A 15,375-nucleotide genomic window follows, 5' to 3' on the forward strand; every position below is an offset into this window, starting at 1 on the left:
GAAACTTCTGTAGTCAACAAAAACGTTTCTAAAGAGGAGGCGGAGCATCGCTCGGGCTTGAGAATAACAAAAAGCAAAGAAAATTTCCTTTTGCCGGTAATAACCCTGTTCGGGCTTTCAAGGTTGTAAATTTAAGCAAAATCTATTTTTTTATTACGAAAGTTTGGTTGCGGTCCAGTGTGTATCTGTCATCAAATCGGTCTTTACATGTGATTTTTTGAATCCTCCACCCAGTGACACTGCCATGTAGTTTCACAAAAGAAAAACTCGGGGTTAGGGGAGCTGTGATGACCAGAGAAAGTGGCAATCCTGGCGGTTCGAGATTTATTTAAACCTAACCCAGCTGTCTGGGGGAGAAAAAACAATTGTACTCAGTTTAGTGTGTGGACCAGAAGTATTGACAACCCGCGAGCGTGTCAAGAATTGAGAGTATCAGGGGAACTCATCAACTGAATCGGAAGTTAACATGGTCCTTAAATGTCTCGTTATGCACGCTGTAGTTGGCGGCAGGATGAAATAGAACGTATGAAAATTCCCTCAGATCCCAGAGGCAAAAAAAGGCACCGGGAATGGGTGGTAAAGTAATTCATCCAATCAGATTCTCTAGTAATTAATTCTCCTTCCCGGTCACCTTTCAGCCAATGGTTTTATCGCGCGGTACTTTTGAAAAACTACAAGACCAATCAGAATGCTTCTAACTATATTTAAAGACAACTGCCTAAGCCTGCAACAGACTGTGGGTGTGTGGTCAATCATTCGTCATGGCTCGTACTAAGCAGACCGCTCGGAAGTCCACCGGCGGCAAGGCCCCGCGCAAACAGCTGGCCACCAAGGCGGCCCGCAAGAGCGCACCGGCCACGGGCGGCGTGAAGAAGCCGCACCGCTACCGGCCCGGCACGGTGGCCCTGCGCGAGATCCGCCGCTACCAGAAGTCCACGGAGCTGCTGATCCGCAAGCTGCCGTTCCAGCGCCTGGTGCGCGAGATCGCGCAGGACTTCAAGACCGACCTGCGCTTCCAGAGCTCGGCCGTCATGGCGCTGCAGGAGGCGTGCGAGGCCTACCTGGTGGGGCTCTTCGAGGACACCAACCTGTGTGCCATCCACGCCAAGCGCGTCACCATCATGCCTAAGGACATCCAGCTTGCTCGCCGCATCCGCGGGGAGAGAGCATAAAGAAAGTTATCTTCCTAATTGAAAAAAGGCTCTTTTAAGAGCCACCCACAATTTTACTTAAAGGCGGTTGTGACATGATTGCTGAGGCGTTAGAAATCACTAATGGTGGAAAGCGTATAGTAAAAATTCAAGTAAGGGAATTTAGTATTCGTAAAAACCAAAGTAAGCCTTTATTCGGGTTAGAGTTATTCAGGGAATTATCTCTGATAATTAAAATACTGTCTTCAGGTCAGTTGGTCTACCTAAAATGGAATTGTAGCTCAGGCAATAGGAACTGACCTCAGTACTCACCAGCATAGATCCACTAAATTTATGTAACCTTAAGATTTGCCTATGCATCTTAAAATCAAGGGGGTTTGAGATATTGAAGGGTACCAACTGTAGAGCTTTTTTTACCCGTTACCCCCTTTTAATACAAAGAACATTTATTTAAATGTTAATTTTTAAAAAAAATTTCCACGTATTGATGTACAATGTAACTGATGGAGCAGATGGTTTTCTGAGGCTTAAGGCTTACACAACGCGGTGACTTAAAACTACAAACAAAATTACAAAGTAGATACTGAATATTTATAATGAGAAAGTAAATTAACAAATTACAATTTTACAAAAAGACAAAACCATAGCTATCACAAGATTCAGAAAAATAGCACATTTTATTAAGTTGAATACACACTGTAATGCTTTATTTTCCTATATTTTTGACAGCATACTCTGATTCCCTCTTTAAAGGAAAATTGTTTAGTAATATTTTCTATAGAGTGTAGACAGTGGGAAGAGAATTCAGTATTCCCTCTACGGTGGTTGATCACAATTTGTTTTATTCCCTTGATAACTTAGAAGAATTTCAGCTTCAAAGCACTGTAGGTGGTGTCAAGTTTTTAGGATTGTTTTCAAATTTGGAAAATCCTCTGTCAAGCTTCTTTCATATGTGAATTGTAAAATTTGGAAGAATTCTTCACAGACTAGCTTCTGGCTCTATACATTTCAAATCTCAATTCTCCCCTATGCACTCACTCCCAGTGCTAGGTACATGGATATATGACATCTAGTCCCATATTTCCTTGCCATTAATCCAGGTGAGTTTATCAGTGGGCAGTAGGAGTATTCCTTGAAGCCATTCTTAGATCAGACTGGCTAGCAACAACAGAACTATCAATATATATGAGCACATCTGCACATCACTTTATATATGTCATTAACCCCAAACAATATAGATGCAAGTAAATTTTCTCAAGTCCCAAATATTCTCATCAACATCCCAACATAATCAGACAAAAGGTGAATTGTAACAGAAGAGAAGATTGAATGGAAATAAATGGTTTTTACCAGCTGTGATTAAAATCTGTCAACACTGCAATTTAAAAAAAAGTATTTTTTAAATGAGGGCAAGTGAACATACTATACTCCCAGGGGCCCCTCCCAGGACCTTGGAAGTACAGGGTCTGACACTTGAGTTCATTAACTTCAGGATAAATCTGCTTCTCAGCACTTGCTATGCTTTTCCAAATTACACATGGCCTTCCTTGCCCTCCTACCACTCTGTTATACCACACCTCAGCAGAGTGCCCTGTTGAGAAACACTAGTCTCAGATGACTCAGGACTCTGAGATAGAGTCAGCATAATTATAGGATCAGGTCAGCATAATTATTTCCTTGGAAACATCTAGATTCTACTCCAGAGCAAGTATTCTCTTGTGTGTTCCTTTCAGCATTTACTATAGATCTATATTGTTCAAGACGGTAGCCACTAGCCATATGCGGCTACTGAGCACTTGAAACATGGCTAGTCCAAATTGAGATGAGCTTAAGTGTAAAAATACATACCAAATTTCAAAGAGTTAGTATGAAAAATAGAATTTTAAATCTCCTTAATATATTTACCTTAGATGACTTGTTGAAATATTTTTATTTTAGTGGGTTAAAATATTATTAAAATAGATTTTACTTGTTTTACTTTTCTAAAATGTGGCTACTAGAAAAATTTTTTTAAATTTTATTTATTTATTTATTTATGGCTGTGTTGGGTCTTCGTTTCTGTGCGAGGGCTTTCTCTAGTTGCGGCAAGCAGGGGCCACTCTTCATCGCAGTGCGCGGGCCTCTTACTATGGTGGCCTCTCTTGTTGCGGAGCACAGGCTCCAGACACGCAGGCTCAGCAATTGTGGCTCACGGGCCCAGTTGCTCCGCGGCATGTGGGATCCTCCCAGACCAGGGCTCAAACCCGTGTCCCCTACATTGGCAGGCAGATTCTCAACCACTGCACCACCAGGGAAGCCCCAATAGTAATCTTTTATTTATTTATTTATTTTTGGCTGTGTTGGGTCTTCGTTTCTGTGCGAGGGCTATCTCTAGTTGCGGCAACCGGGGGCCACTCTTCATTGCGGTGCGCGGGCCTCTTCACTATCGCGGCCTCTCTTGTTGCAGAGCACAGGCTCCAGACGCGCAGGCTCATTAGTTGCGGCTCACGGGCCTAGTTGCTCCACGGCATGTGAGATCTTCCCAGACCAGTGCTCGAACCCGTGTCCCCTGCATTAGCAGGCAGATTCTCAACTACTGCGCCACCAGGGAAGCCCTAGAAAATTTTTGATTACTTATGTGGCTCATTATATTTGTGAGGAACAGCACTCATACATGGAGGATAATTATACTGGCTCACTGATCAGATATTAACTCATTATGTCCTTAATGTGACCAAGCCTCAGTAATAATGGCACCTACCTCAAGGTGCTGTGACAAGAATGTGTTTGAAAATAAATGAAGAGTGTTCAGCAATAGTGCTTGGCACCCTTGTAAATTAGTGCTCAAGAAATGCTAGCTGTCAACAGTATTGCTGTTACCACTGTGCCTTATATCCCTGTTCCCTTCTGAAATTCTCTAATGATGTAATCACATCTTGTACTGGACCTGTTGCTCTCTGGCATGGATTTCAACCACAAAGTTACCTTTTACATCTCCCTCAGGCTTAGAAGAAATGATATCTAGAGCACTGCCTAGGGGAAGTAATGGGATATTTAATTTTTCAGCCATGAGAGCACTGTGTATGTACAGAAAAAAATTTTTTTACAATAATGCATTACAAGGAGCCTTTAATTTCTGTGTACACTTCCAAAGTACAAGAACATTTCATAAATTTTCATCATTATCAGTCAGCAGTTTAGTTTATGCAGTATTCATTGCCATTTTTGGCTAATCAGCCATGTTTGGCCAATTATTTGAGTATATTATTGCTGTTGTCAATATTATTTTATAATAATAAGTGAATACTGAAAATAATATTAATAATGTCAAAATAAAATATAGGTTTTATAAACTAAACAAAATCGTGACAAAGACCTTTTCGTTAAACTAGCCAATTTTTAGAATTGAATGAATGTCTTATTAGACCCAAGCCAGTAAACTATGTGAACAGTTGTGAGGGAATGGAACAAAAATAACACGGACAAAATTGAGGAAACATTGTTGAAGACTATCTAAAGACTAGGTAAAATTAGAGATTTTTAACAATAACTTAGCTCTCTGTGAATGAACTCTTCCTGCAGCCTTACTAAAGAATGGTTATATTTGTTTTTGAGGAGTATGTTTTACTTGAAAGTAAAGGACATGTTTCAACTATGCAAATACGTTTGCAGGAAACATTCAATGACAGGATCAACTGTATATAAACCCAATAAATTTACACCTCAAAGGGCATTCACAAGAGGTTTGAAGAAAAATTAGAGAATCAACTCTCTTTGCTTAGGTTGATTCCTTCCCTGCCTCTTAGAGCTGATGTGAAAATCAAGCAAATGGGTGGACTTGAAATTATTTGAAGGAGAAAGGGAAAATAGAAATACATGGTGCTATTACTATAAGCCCTATCTGTGATTATATTTGGAGTGTCTTTATTAGGTCTCCTGGTTGTTGCAACTTGACCCAACCTGAGCTAAGTGGAGAGGCCCCGGTGGTAGGAGTTCAGGTGGCTCAAAGAACCAGGAACTCAGGAGGTGTCAGGAACCCAGATCTTGCAGCACTCTCTGTACATCTCTCATCTCTGCTTTTCTACGCACTTTGGCTCCATTCTACTCTTTTTATCCAGTAGATCTCTTGGTTTTCTCCTACACAGTGACTAAGACGAGGAATGAACTCCATTGCCACTACCACTAATGCAGGAAATAACTCAATTCACAGATTCGTCCTTGTGGCAATGGTTGAAGAACTGAGCTGCAGGTCTGCAGAAGCCCCTGGCCCGGGAAATTGTCTTGAGAAATTCTCTGCCCACCAGAATAGAAATAGGACGCTGGACTTTCTCTATCCAGGAGAAACGCCATGAATATGAAAGAATCCACATATAATACTGTTAATGAAAACTAAAGCCCTTTATTAGAGACATCACCTCCCCCCCCCAATACACACACTATTTCCAAAACTTTACCAATATATTTTTTCTCCTTCGCGTAGAAAATTTTGGATTGCACAAAAATGCGTTTAAAGCATCTTCGATTTTTAGATGTTAAAGTCCACCTAAAATGAGGATCCTTGACTGGCCGGCCAGGACAAAATGGCCGACTAAAAGTTGTTTTTCATGCGCTCAAATCCATCACACATTTGTTTTAAGTTACACGATGCAAGGAACAGAAAGATCCCTGGTCCAGCCTTGCCCTGGGTGGAAGAGTCATTGCCACCGCTGTAGCAGTTTTTCAAATGTTCCTTTGCTGCCACAGCCCACAGGAATTAACAAAAGAATGCGAGGCAAGAGCGCCTGCACCCACCCTCCTCCCCGGATCGGATGATACCAACGCCCCCGAGAGCCAGCAAATTGACTTTCGAAACATGGAAAATGTCCGAAATACCAGATACATTTCTGTATCAAGCGAATAGTGCTAACCCAACGAAAGGAAAACAAACATTGGAGACTAAGGATGGAGGCCGGCCACCATCCAATTAAATACAGGGTGAAAATCACGGGCTGGAGAAGTGAGCCAACCCACGAGCAGGGCGGGACTTTTGAATGAGTTCTTAGCCCAATCGGAATATCCCGTTAAGACTAAGAAACTGGCTGGATTTCTCTGTGGTTGTATTTGCTGTTCACAGGAGTGGAGTGGGGCAGGCGGATAGCCGAAGTACGCAAGCCTCCGGACAGCGCTTGTAATTGCTGACCAGGAGACTAACCAAAAGCACCGCAGAGCAAGGAACAACCCACAGGGATGGGTCTACGCCTTGCAACCTCACCGCAGTCACCCTCCCAAGCCCTCGCTGCCCATCTTAGTGTAGTGTGAGCAGCCTTCTGCAACGACTTCTGCGCAACCTTGATCTAGATTAGAAGACTAAAGGTGATAGGTATACAGAAACAGCCAAGTACGGAAGCAGTATACAGGTCTTTTTTTTTTGAGATCAGTGGTGGCTCTGAAAAGAGCCTTTTTGGGTTTTAGAAGCAGACGATTAACAACCTACTTCTTTTTGGGTGCAGTCTTCTTGGGCTTGGCAGCTTTAGGCTTGGTGGCCTTGGGCTTCACTGCCTTAGCTGAGCTCTTGGCGACCTTCTTGGGTTTAGCAGCTTTAGCTTTCCTTGGACTCTTGGCAACTTTCTTGGTCACAGTAGCTGCAGCTGGCTTCTTCGCTTTCTTCGGGGTCTTCTTGGCGGTTTTTTTCGGGGTGGCCGCACCCGTGGCTTTCTTGGGCTTCTTAGCTGCCCCAGCAGCCTTCTTGGGCTTGGTCGCACCCGCCTTCTTAGCCTTGGGCTTGGCTTCCCCAGTGGCCACCTTCCTGTTGAGCTTAAAGGAGCCGGAAGCACCGGTGCCCTTGGTCTGCACCAGAGTGCCCTTACTCACCAGGCTCCTAAGACCCAGCTTGATGCGGCTGTTATTTTTCTCCACATCGTAGCCCGCGGCCGCCAGCGCCTTTTTGAGTGCAGCCAGAGACACACCGCTCCGCTCTTTGGAAGCGGCGACAGCCTTCGTGATGAGCTCGGACACCGAGGGCCCAGACGCCTTCCGGCGCGCCCCGGCCGGCTTCTTGGACGCCTTTTTCTTAACCGGGGTCTTCTCCGCGGGAGGCGCAGCAGCGGGAACGGCAGGAGCGGTCTCCGACATGCTGAAGGGTGAAGATCTAGGATTCGGGTACAAGTGGCAAAACGCCGATGGAACTACGCTCGACCCAGGCCGCCGTATATATAGAGCGCAGGCGCGCGCTGATTGGTGCTCCGGTCGCCCGCCTGGCTGGCAGGCTCTGAGCCGCAGCGGTGCGCCCAAGTTGTGTTTGTTCCACTTCACAAAAGGGGGAAAATATTAAAATACCCAGCACCAAATCACCCGAGTTTGGTCGGGAAAGGATCCGAGAAGCCTCAGGCTTCGTGCTCTCCATTTATTTTTTCCGCAATCACAAAGACTACTCGTCCAGTCGTCCCCAACTCCCCCAACTCCTAGGGAAGTCCTGGGCAGTCGGAGACCACTTTCTGTTTTTCTTCTAAATTACCTGTTCGCTCCTTTGCCCCTGAAAGTTCTTTTTCTCAGGGGTGGTTGGGCACATGCTTCCCTTCTTTTGGAGCCAAAAACGAAATGGTTTCCACCTAAATTTTCACCATAATTCTGTTTCTTCGCAAGGGAAGTAACACAGGTCCTCTGTGAATTCTGCGTACAGACCCACAGGAACTGTGGACTGGGACCAGTCCAAAGCAGTTAGGGCGGGATGGGAGGGGGTTCGTAAGCCTTGGGGGGGTCCTGGATGATGGGGGGTTAGAGACTTAAATCTTTGATTTGAAGACATTGAAACTCTATCAAATCCCTCTTTTCATAGATGGGGGCGGGGCACTCTTCTCACTTCTCCAAAGGCGAGAAATTGGGCTGTTTTTTAAAAGCTCTCAGGTTTCCCTCTGGGTTGTGCAAGACAGGGGGTCTGGCCCTCAAGAATAGGGATAATGAGGGAAGAAAGGAGACCCCCTAAGCCTGCAAATAACCCCCAAATAGACTTGGCAGCTAGGAACGTGTAGATGATCTGTTTTCAGAGAAAACAAGCATTTATTTATTTATTTTTGCATGCTGCAATAAAGATGAATTTCAGCACATGAAAATTCTAGGTTACTTCCAGTAACAATATCTAACACATGTCGTGGTACAGGACACTCTCTAACTGGGAACCCAAAGATACAGATGGAAATAAAGCAAGTGACTTCAACAAGATACACTTTTGACTTTTAAGATGAACTATAGATTTGAAACAGAAATCATGAAATGGCAAAATTTTAACAGAAATAGAGGAAAAGTACTAGAACAAATAAATTATTATGCCACTTTTTGCTGATAAGCTCACCTCTTATCCCCTCTAAAGCCGGCCATATGTATTCTATTCTAAAGCTCCCTTTACTACTACTACATCTAGATGAAAATATGTACTAAAGATGTCAGTCTTAGATGTGATAGTCAAAAGGGGTTATACAAATTAAGTTCAGTGATGAATGAAAAATGAAGTATCTTCTTTTAGACTAAGGATAACCCCATGGTTTCACTGAATAACATTCATTCAACATTTGGACACTATGTCTACTACTGGTCATGTCCTCTGGGAATTAACAGCCTAATAAGATTAGTGATGGATGAATTAGCAACCACAGAAAATCGCTTTAGACCTGCCATCCATCAGTGTGACTTTGGGCATAGGAATTGTAAGAAATCATTGAAAGTGTATGAACAACTAAAGCACCTTCATCATACTAATATGTTTTGGTAAAAAAATAAAATAAGAACATGCCATTTTGTTCTGATTCTATGTGCAATGAGCCCCCTCTTCATCTGAAACTCAGCTAAGTATGCATAACCACCAGGAAAAGAGCTGTGTGGAGTCTTGATTACCGGGTCACTGAACCTCCCTTCACTATAAATTGGTGTCCCTTTTGCAAATCAGCAGCATGTAAATTTGATTACTGTAATTCAGTTTTCTGATATGACCACTCAGTTTAAATCAATCAAATCACATCTCTCTATATGCAAATCTGAAGTCCAGAACCAGACACCAGCCACTCAAATTCTTGTTCTCAACCTCCTGGCTACATAGTAGAGGCCAGAAGGCAGAAAAACAAGTAGCCCTTCTCTAGACCCCTGTAACTTGTGTTGAGAAAAGTCAAAAACAAAGCAAAGATATTTCTTCATGTCTTTTCAAGCTGTAGTAGAGAATTCTCCACAAGTCCACTTGTGGTTCATCTAATGCTCTAAGGCCATGCTATACAGTAAAATATAATGTGAGTCATACACGTAATTTTAAGCTTTCTAGTAGTCACAATGAAAAAATAAGAAGAAATAGGTGAATCTAATTTTAATAATATATTTTACTTAACTCAGTATATCCAAACTACTATCACTTCAACATGTAATCGATATTTAAAAAAATAAGACAGTTTCTATTCTTTTTTTCATATGGTAAGTCTTCAAAGTCTGGTGTGTATTTTACATTTGTAAAATTTCAGACTAGCCACATTACAAGTGCTCAATGACCACATGTGACTAATAGCTGTCATACTGGACAGCACGCTGTCCACTATGACTTAATATTTCCTTTTCGATTGGGCTCAGAGTACGCAAAATTATACGTTTACTTGTAGAAGATTGATACATTAATAAAGGTTTTGTTCAGTAGAGATGCAAATGAATTCTTTCTGGTAGAAAAGATAACCCTAAAAGTTATGATTGTATTGCCTAATAGGACATTAAACAATTTTGTATCTGATTTTTCAGCCTTCCAGCATTCTTTCTTGCCCTGACTGAATACATATTTCATTCTCCTGTATCCTGCTTTGACCTAACTTTGTCATTCTGCTTGCTCCATCATTAATACTGAAATCATTCTCTGACCCATGCACAAGCTCACTATACACAGTACTTGTATGAGAGTCATGTTTTGAAAATTATACTTTGACACTTGGTTATTCAGTTTGTCCTACAAACTCTGAATCAGAATCTTTAGAAACCATTCTAAAAAATTGGAAGATACAAGATTTTTTGACCATAAGCTATAAAGCCACCTTAGATCTTGTAGATGTCCCATGAAGTCTCAGACTTTGAAATAAGATTGAACAAACCTGTGAGCAACAAAAGACCTACTAAAATTAGCTCCAGGGAAAATTCAGATTAAGGGTGTGGTCTGCCCACTCAAAATTGATGGTCTCAAGATAGCCAGCAATAAACTGAGGACAAAGCTAAATGTTGCCATGCAATAAATTGTGTATTCTTGTATTTACACACATCTTAAATATTATGGGTTGGCTAATTTTGTTTCATGTTCTTCGGGTCGGGAAAGCTGGTGGACAAAGTTAAAGATGCAGAGCAGAATGTCAAGCCCAAATGGAGCTGGAGAGAGAGAGAGAGACTCAAACAACAAGACACACTCAAAGGAGAGTGAGAGGAGTTGTTGGGACAGGTGTATGGATCAGGGGCTGACAACTGATTTTTCTTTCACTTCCTCCTTCTACCATGCCGGAAGAGTGTTCTGTCTGTTCGTTATAGGCCCCAACTGGAAGTTATTAAAACCTGTTTTTTCCTGACTCGCCAAGGAAACTTTCGGTTGAGGCTAAAGTTTCTGTATCTTATTCCCTGACACACTCTCCAAATACACTGCGGAAACCAACACAGAATATAGTAGTAAAGCACATAGTGGGAGCTCAGTTAATACATAGAGAGTATTACAAAAGGAACAATACATTGCAAAACATTTGGAACTGCTATTAGAATCACATAAATGACACAAGAAACTAGGGCATTAATAGCCACCTTATTTTTCAAGCTTGTTTTCAAATGATTTTAAATGGTTTCAAAAATGAAACCTACCCTCAAAAGAAAAGGATTTGTCAATAGCAAGAAGATATACATTTTTACCCTTTCTCAGTTTAGGCCGCTAATGAAGGCAATTATAAAGCACAAGATGAAAACATATATTAGGCAATAGCCTTAATCAGAATAAATATATGGCTTTACACGATGACTATTTTGGAGGAAACAGGGGCATACAAATTTTGGTAGATTTGTTAGGACATATTATTGCTTTTTATTTCCTAGCTCATCACTATGCCATGCATAAGCTTTTCACATATGCTTACTGAGCACTTGTTAAGCAAAGGACACCAGGAGGTAACAAAAGCAAAGATAAGCCAAGCAAAGTGTCTCCTCTTAAGGAATTATATGTTTTGAGACTGACACAGACAAGTATAATTATCATACAGTGTGATAAATCTGGTAAGAAAGACACAAACCACTGAGAGAACAAAAGTATAAAAACCAAAAATGTTCATGTGCTGCTTAAACATTTGCCTTCAAGTACTTACCAATCCAATTGGGAAATTAAGACATCAGAGAACAGGCTAGAAGAGTGGTTCTCAAAATTTAGATTTCAGGACCTCTTCACATTTCTAAAAATTAGTAGCCCCCCGGTAAGTTTTGTTAATGTAAGTTGCATATATATGTAGATATTTACTACTTTAGAAATTAAAACTGAGTATTAAGTTTAATAATCACATGTATATGATGTTTACTACCTATAAAATTAATTATATCTATTCATAATTATATATAACAAGCAGCATATAATATATTCATTTACATTATATACCATAGATTTGTACATAAAATGTATAGCACATAATACTATATATACTACATAGAGATTTATATGTAAAATATATAGTAGTATAAATATATAATATTAAATACATACTACTATATATTACATATAAATCTCTACATAGTATGTATATTTTATATATACTATATATGCTATATATAGACTTGGATAGGAAATCTATAATATGTAATACTATATATATAATATTATGTATTATAAATGTAAATGATAGAAGGTCAACTCAGGAAAGTTCCTCATTCCCCAGCCCATTCAAAATCCTGGCAGCCCCAGGCTAATCTGAGACTTGTAAGGCTGCCTGAAGGTTGGGAACACAGCTGAGTTGTTAGTGCAAAAGAGCGGAAGGCAAGACAGCAGCTTTGGAGCCAGCACACTCATTTCCTCCTCTGTAACACTCCCCACTGCTCCCTCGCCCCAGGAATATAGTGAAGATTGAATTAGATAATGTGCGTACAGTTCCTGGGATTGGACGGAGCACACAGTAGCCTCTTATTTGAGGTTTATTTTCACTACATCCTTGTACCATGGGAGCCTCCTGTCTTGGGGTGACCCTGAGATAGTTGATACTCTCCTTCATTTGGAGGAGTGGGTAAGAGTAGACCAAGCCCAACAAGCTGGTCCACTCTTTCCAATTATGTATGCTTCCCCTGGCAGCTTCTGAAAGGTCACCAGACCTAGGAACTAACCCAAGGAAGACCTCAAGAAGAGATTCTAATAAGAAGAGAAGAAGCTTGCCCATTAGAGAAGGGAGATGTGTGTGTGTATGTGTACTGGGGAGTGAGAGGAGAGAACATAATCAAGGACCAACACTGTCACTCAGAATCTACCCCCTGCATTGCTGTTCTTGGAGCTCACTCCTTGACCAAAACTCAAAAGGAAAAGATTATGATGACATTCACATAGTCACCTCCTCCCTGCATTCTGCATCCTAAGTGTGTGCATACTTCCAACGGCAGACAGGCATAGCTGTCAGGGAGAACCGTGTGTTGTCAATACAGAAGAGGGACCAAGGTATCCCATCACCCTGCATTTTTTACTACTGAACTCACCTAAACCTTCTTAAGTTAAACAAAATTTCTGGCCGGGACCAAATCCTTACAATGTTAGCTTACCTAAGAATTTGTAGCTATGCTTCAGTTAATACATAGATTTCTTACACTTTTCATGGTTAATGATAGTAGCACTTATATTTTCCTCTTAATTTTATAAAATAGTCCAGGAAAAATACAGATGTGGCATAGTATATTTATCAAAAGGACTGGCTCAGAAGCTGGAATGCCTGAGTTCAAACTCAACTTTGCCATTAGATAATTTTATTACCTTCTCTATGCCTTGGTTTTCTCATCTATAAAGTGGCAATACTTGTTTTATAGGTTGCTATGAGAATTAATGAGTTAATGTTTATATAGTTCTAAGAATAGTACCTGCCATGTTGTAAGTACAAATTTTTATATACATATTTTAAAAATTATTTTAAAAGTTATACATACATTCTTATAAACACAACACCATTCTGTAACTGTTAGTTTAAGAGTGTCAATAATACTAATAAAGATAACAGTTAACTGAACACTTTCTATGCACCAGGCATTATATGCACTATTTTCATTCTGTCTTCACCACCATCCTATGACTACCATTACAAGCATCAGCACTTCACCAATAAGGAAATGGAGATTGAGAATTCAGATTTCTCCTAGGAGAGCCCTGCAGACTGATTACAATTCATGTACCCTGAACACACACACACACACACACACACACACACACACACACACACACACAGAGAGAGACACACAAATATCAACTGAACTAAAGTCAAAGACCTTTGTTTTTCTATTATAAAGTGCATAAAATTAAAATACTCCCATAACTATTAATTACTTACTAGTCTGTTTAATGAGTTGTAGGCAGAAAGCGTTTTCACCCCTGCAAATAATTCTGCGTGAATATCATACCTTTCCGGCAGAATCAAAGGTGTTTACAACACATCTTGCTGTCTGTTCTGATGGACAATAGATGGCGATCCCAACCAACCAAAGCTCATTTTGGCGGCTGGCATGTTACAATTTCTCCAGGCCCTTATGTAATTTTTAACCTTTAGTTATAACTTAACACTTTTCTGTCTCTTTTGGTGAACAGAAATTTTTATTCCCATTTGACAGATGGTGATCCTGACACCACTGTGAAGCCCTGAGACTTCAGCAAGTCTATAGCCAGGCAAGGCAAGGCAGGAACAAATTAAGTGGCTTGGACTGACAGTTGTCTAAGTAGTCCAGAAATATCATGCTGGATAATTATTTCATTCCACTAAAAATTAATCCGCACCTTTGATAATCCCATCTGGGTTTAGGGAATAAAGAAGTAAATAAGACAGGCTCTACCCTTATGGTGGAATTTGAAGGATGGGGACCTAGAAAAAGATATGGAATAATGGCTGTGGAAAAGGTCAGAGTGGACATGAAAAGGAGGAAACAGTCGACTTTCCCCAGGCGTGGAGGTTAGCAATAGTCTTACAAAGGCAACTTTAAAAATACTAAATTACTTTTCTTTCCTTTCTTAAAGTAAAAATGACCACAGTGAGGAGGAAGATGACAGAAGAAAACACTATTGTGCAAAGATAACAACACTGGTACTATCTTGGTTAAGGTATATCAATTATGAAAATGGTGATAGTAATAGCAAATTTATTACACACTATGTGCTAATAAGGATAAAAAGATTTAAAGGGTTTGTGACTTTGCAACGTGCCTAAGATCAACCCAGAACCTTCATTGTAACACACACGCTCCAAACAAAGCCCCAAGAAGTAGACTGCGCTGAAGTGTAGGTTGTGTAAAAGTCCAATTAACAATTTAATAAATGGGTTTGTTTTGGCTTCAACCCTTCCCTGCCCAAAGGCATTTACAATGTAGGATGTCGTTGGCACCAATAGGCACTAGATGGCGCTCCAAATTAACACTGTCCTTGGTGGACAGCTGATGCTCCTTAATAGCCGGGCTAAGTCATCAATCATTAACTCTGGGTTGACATATTACCCAGAAGATTTCAAAACTCATTCATATATAGTCTTTTGATGGACAGAAATGATTATTACCTATAGTTGACAGTGACAGTATTGAGAAGCTGTGAGACTGGAGTAAAGGCCCAGAGCAGTCAAGTACCAAGCTGGCTACTGGGACCTTTGGAGTCAATAATCTTTATAAAGAGAAATAAATTGTCGAATGGACAAGAAACCCATGGTTGATTCATTCACCTCCTCAAGCAATTAATAAGGAGGAGAAGCACAGATAACTACCCTCAAAGTGCATACAGTTTAGAGTAAGGGGAAAAGGCATGGAAAGAGAATGGACAGAAATGTTTTACATCTGGCAGTATAGTGTGGAGTACAGACTAAAGGAGGATATGGCCAATTTTACCAAATCATGGGGGTAGAAACAGTCTTGTGCAGAAACCACTTCAACTGTGTCTTAAATGTGAGTAGCAAATTAGGCATAAGAACCCCAAAGACCTAAAGAGACTGCATGTTTTATCTTTTAAAATTATTATTATTTTGATAGTGAGATAACCACAATACAGGCAATCTGTAAGAGGATACTGACC

The 15,375-nt window shown here is 40.7% G+C and overlaps 3 protein-coding genes across 3 annotated transcripts in view; 1 reads left to right on the forward strand and 2 right to left on the reverse strand.

Moving 5' to 3' along the window:
* LOC133095001 (uncharacterized) overlaps positions 1-15,375 on the forward strand; it is a 49,386-nt gene that overhangs the window by 16,964 nt on the left and 17,047 nt on the right. The window contains exon 3 of the mRNA XM_061195802.1: positions 734-1,092. Coding sequence (XP_061051785.1) covers positions 734-1,092 — 359 coding nt within the window. The remainder of the gene's footprint in view (positions 1-733; positions 1,093-15,375) is intronic.
* LOC133094981 (uncharacterized) overlaps positions 1-15,375 on the reverse strand; it is a 110,129-nt gene that overhangs the window by 12,938 nt on the left and 81,816 nt on the right. The window lies entirely within an intron of this gene.
* LOC133094985 (histone H1.2) lies at positions 5,505-7,275 on the reverse strand. Its single transcript, XM_061195784.1, has one exon. The coding sequence runs from the start codon at positions 7,239-7,241 to the stop codon at positions 6,600-6,602; it is 642 nt and encodes a 213-aa protein (XP_061051767.1). The 5' UTR covers positions 7,242-7,275; the 3' UTR covers positions 5,505-6,599.

The sequence above is a fragment of the Eubalaena glacialis genome, chromosome 7 (genome assembly GCF_028564815.1).
Source record: "Eubalaena glacialis isolate mEubGla1 chromosome 7, mEubGla1.1.hap2.+ XY, whole genome shotgun sequence".
In the NCBI taxonomy this organism is placed as follows: Eukaryota; Metazoa; Chordata; class Mammalia; order Artiodactyla; family Balaenidae; genus Eubalaena; species Eubalaena glacialis.

Excerpts from the sequence above, each read along its gene's own strand:
- LOC133094985 (XM_061195784.1), bottom strand. The coding sequence starts at position 7,241 with ATGTCGGAGACCGCTCCTGCCGTTCCCGCTGCTGCGCCTCCCGCGGAG.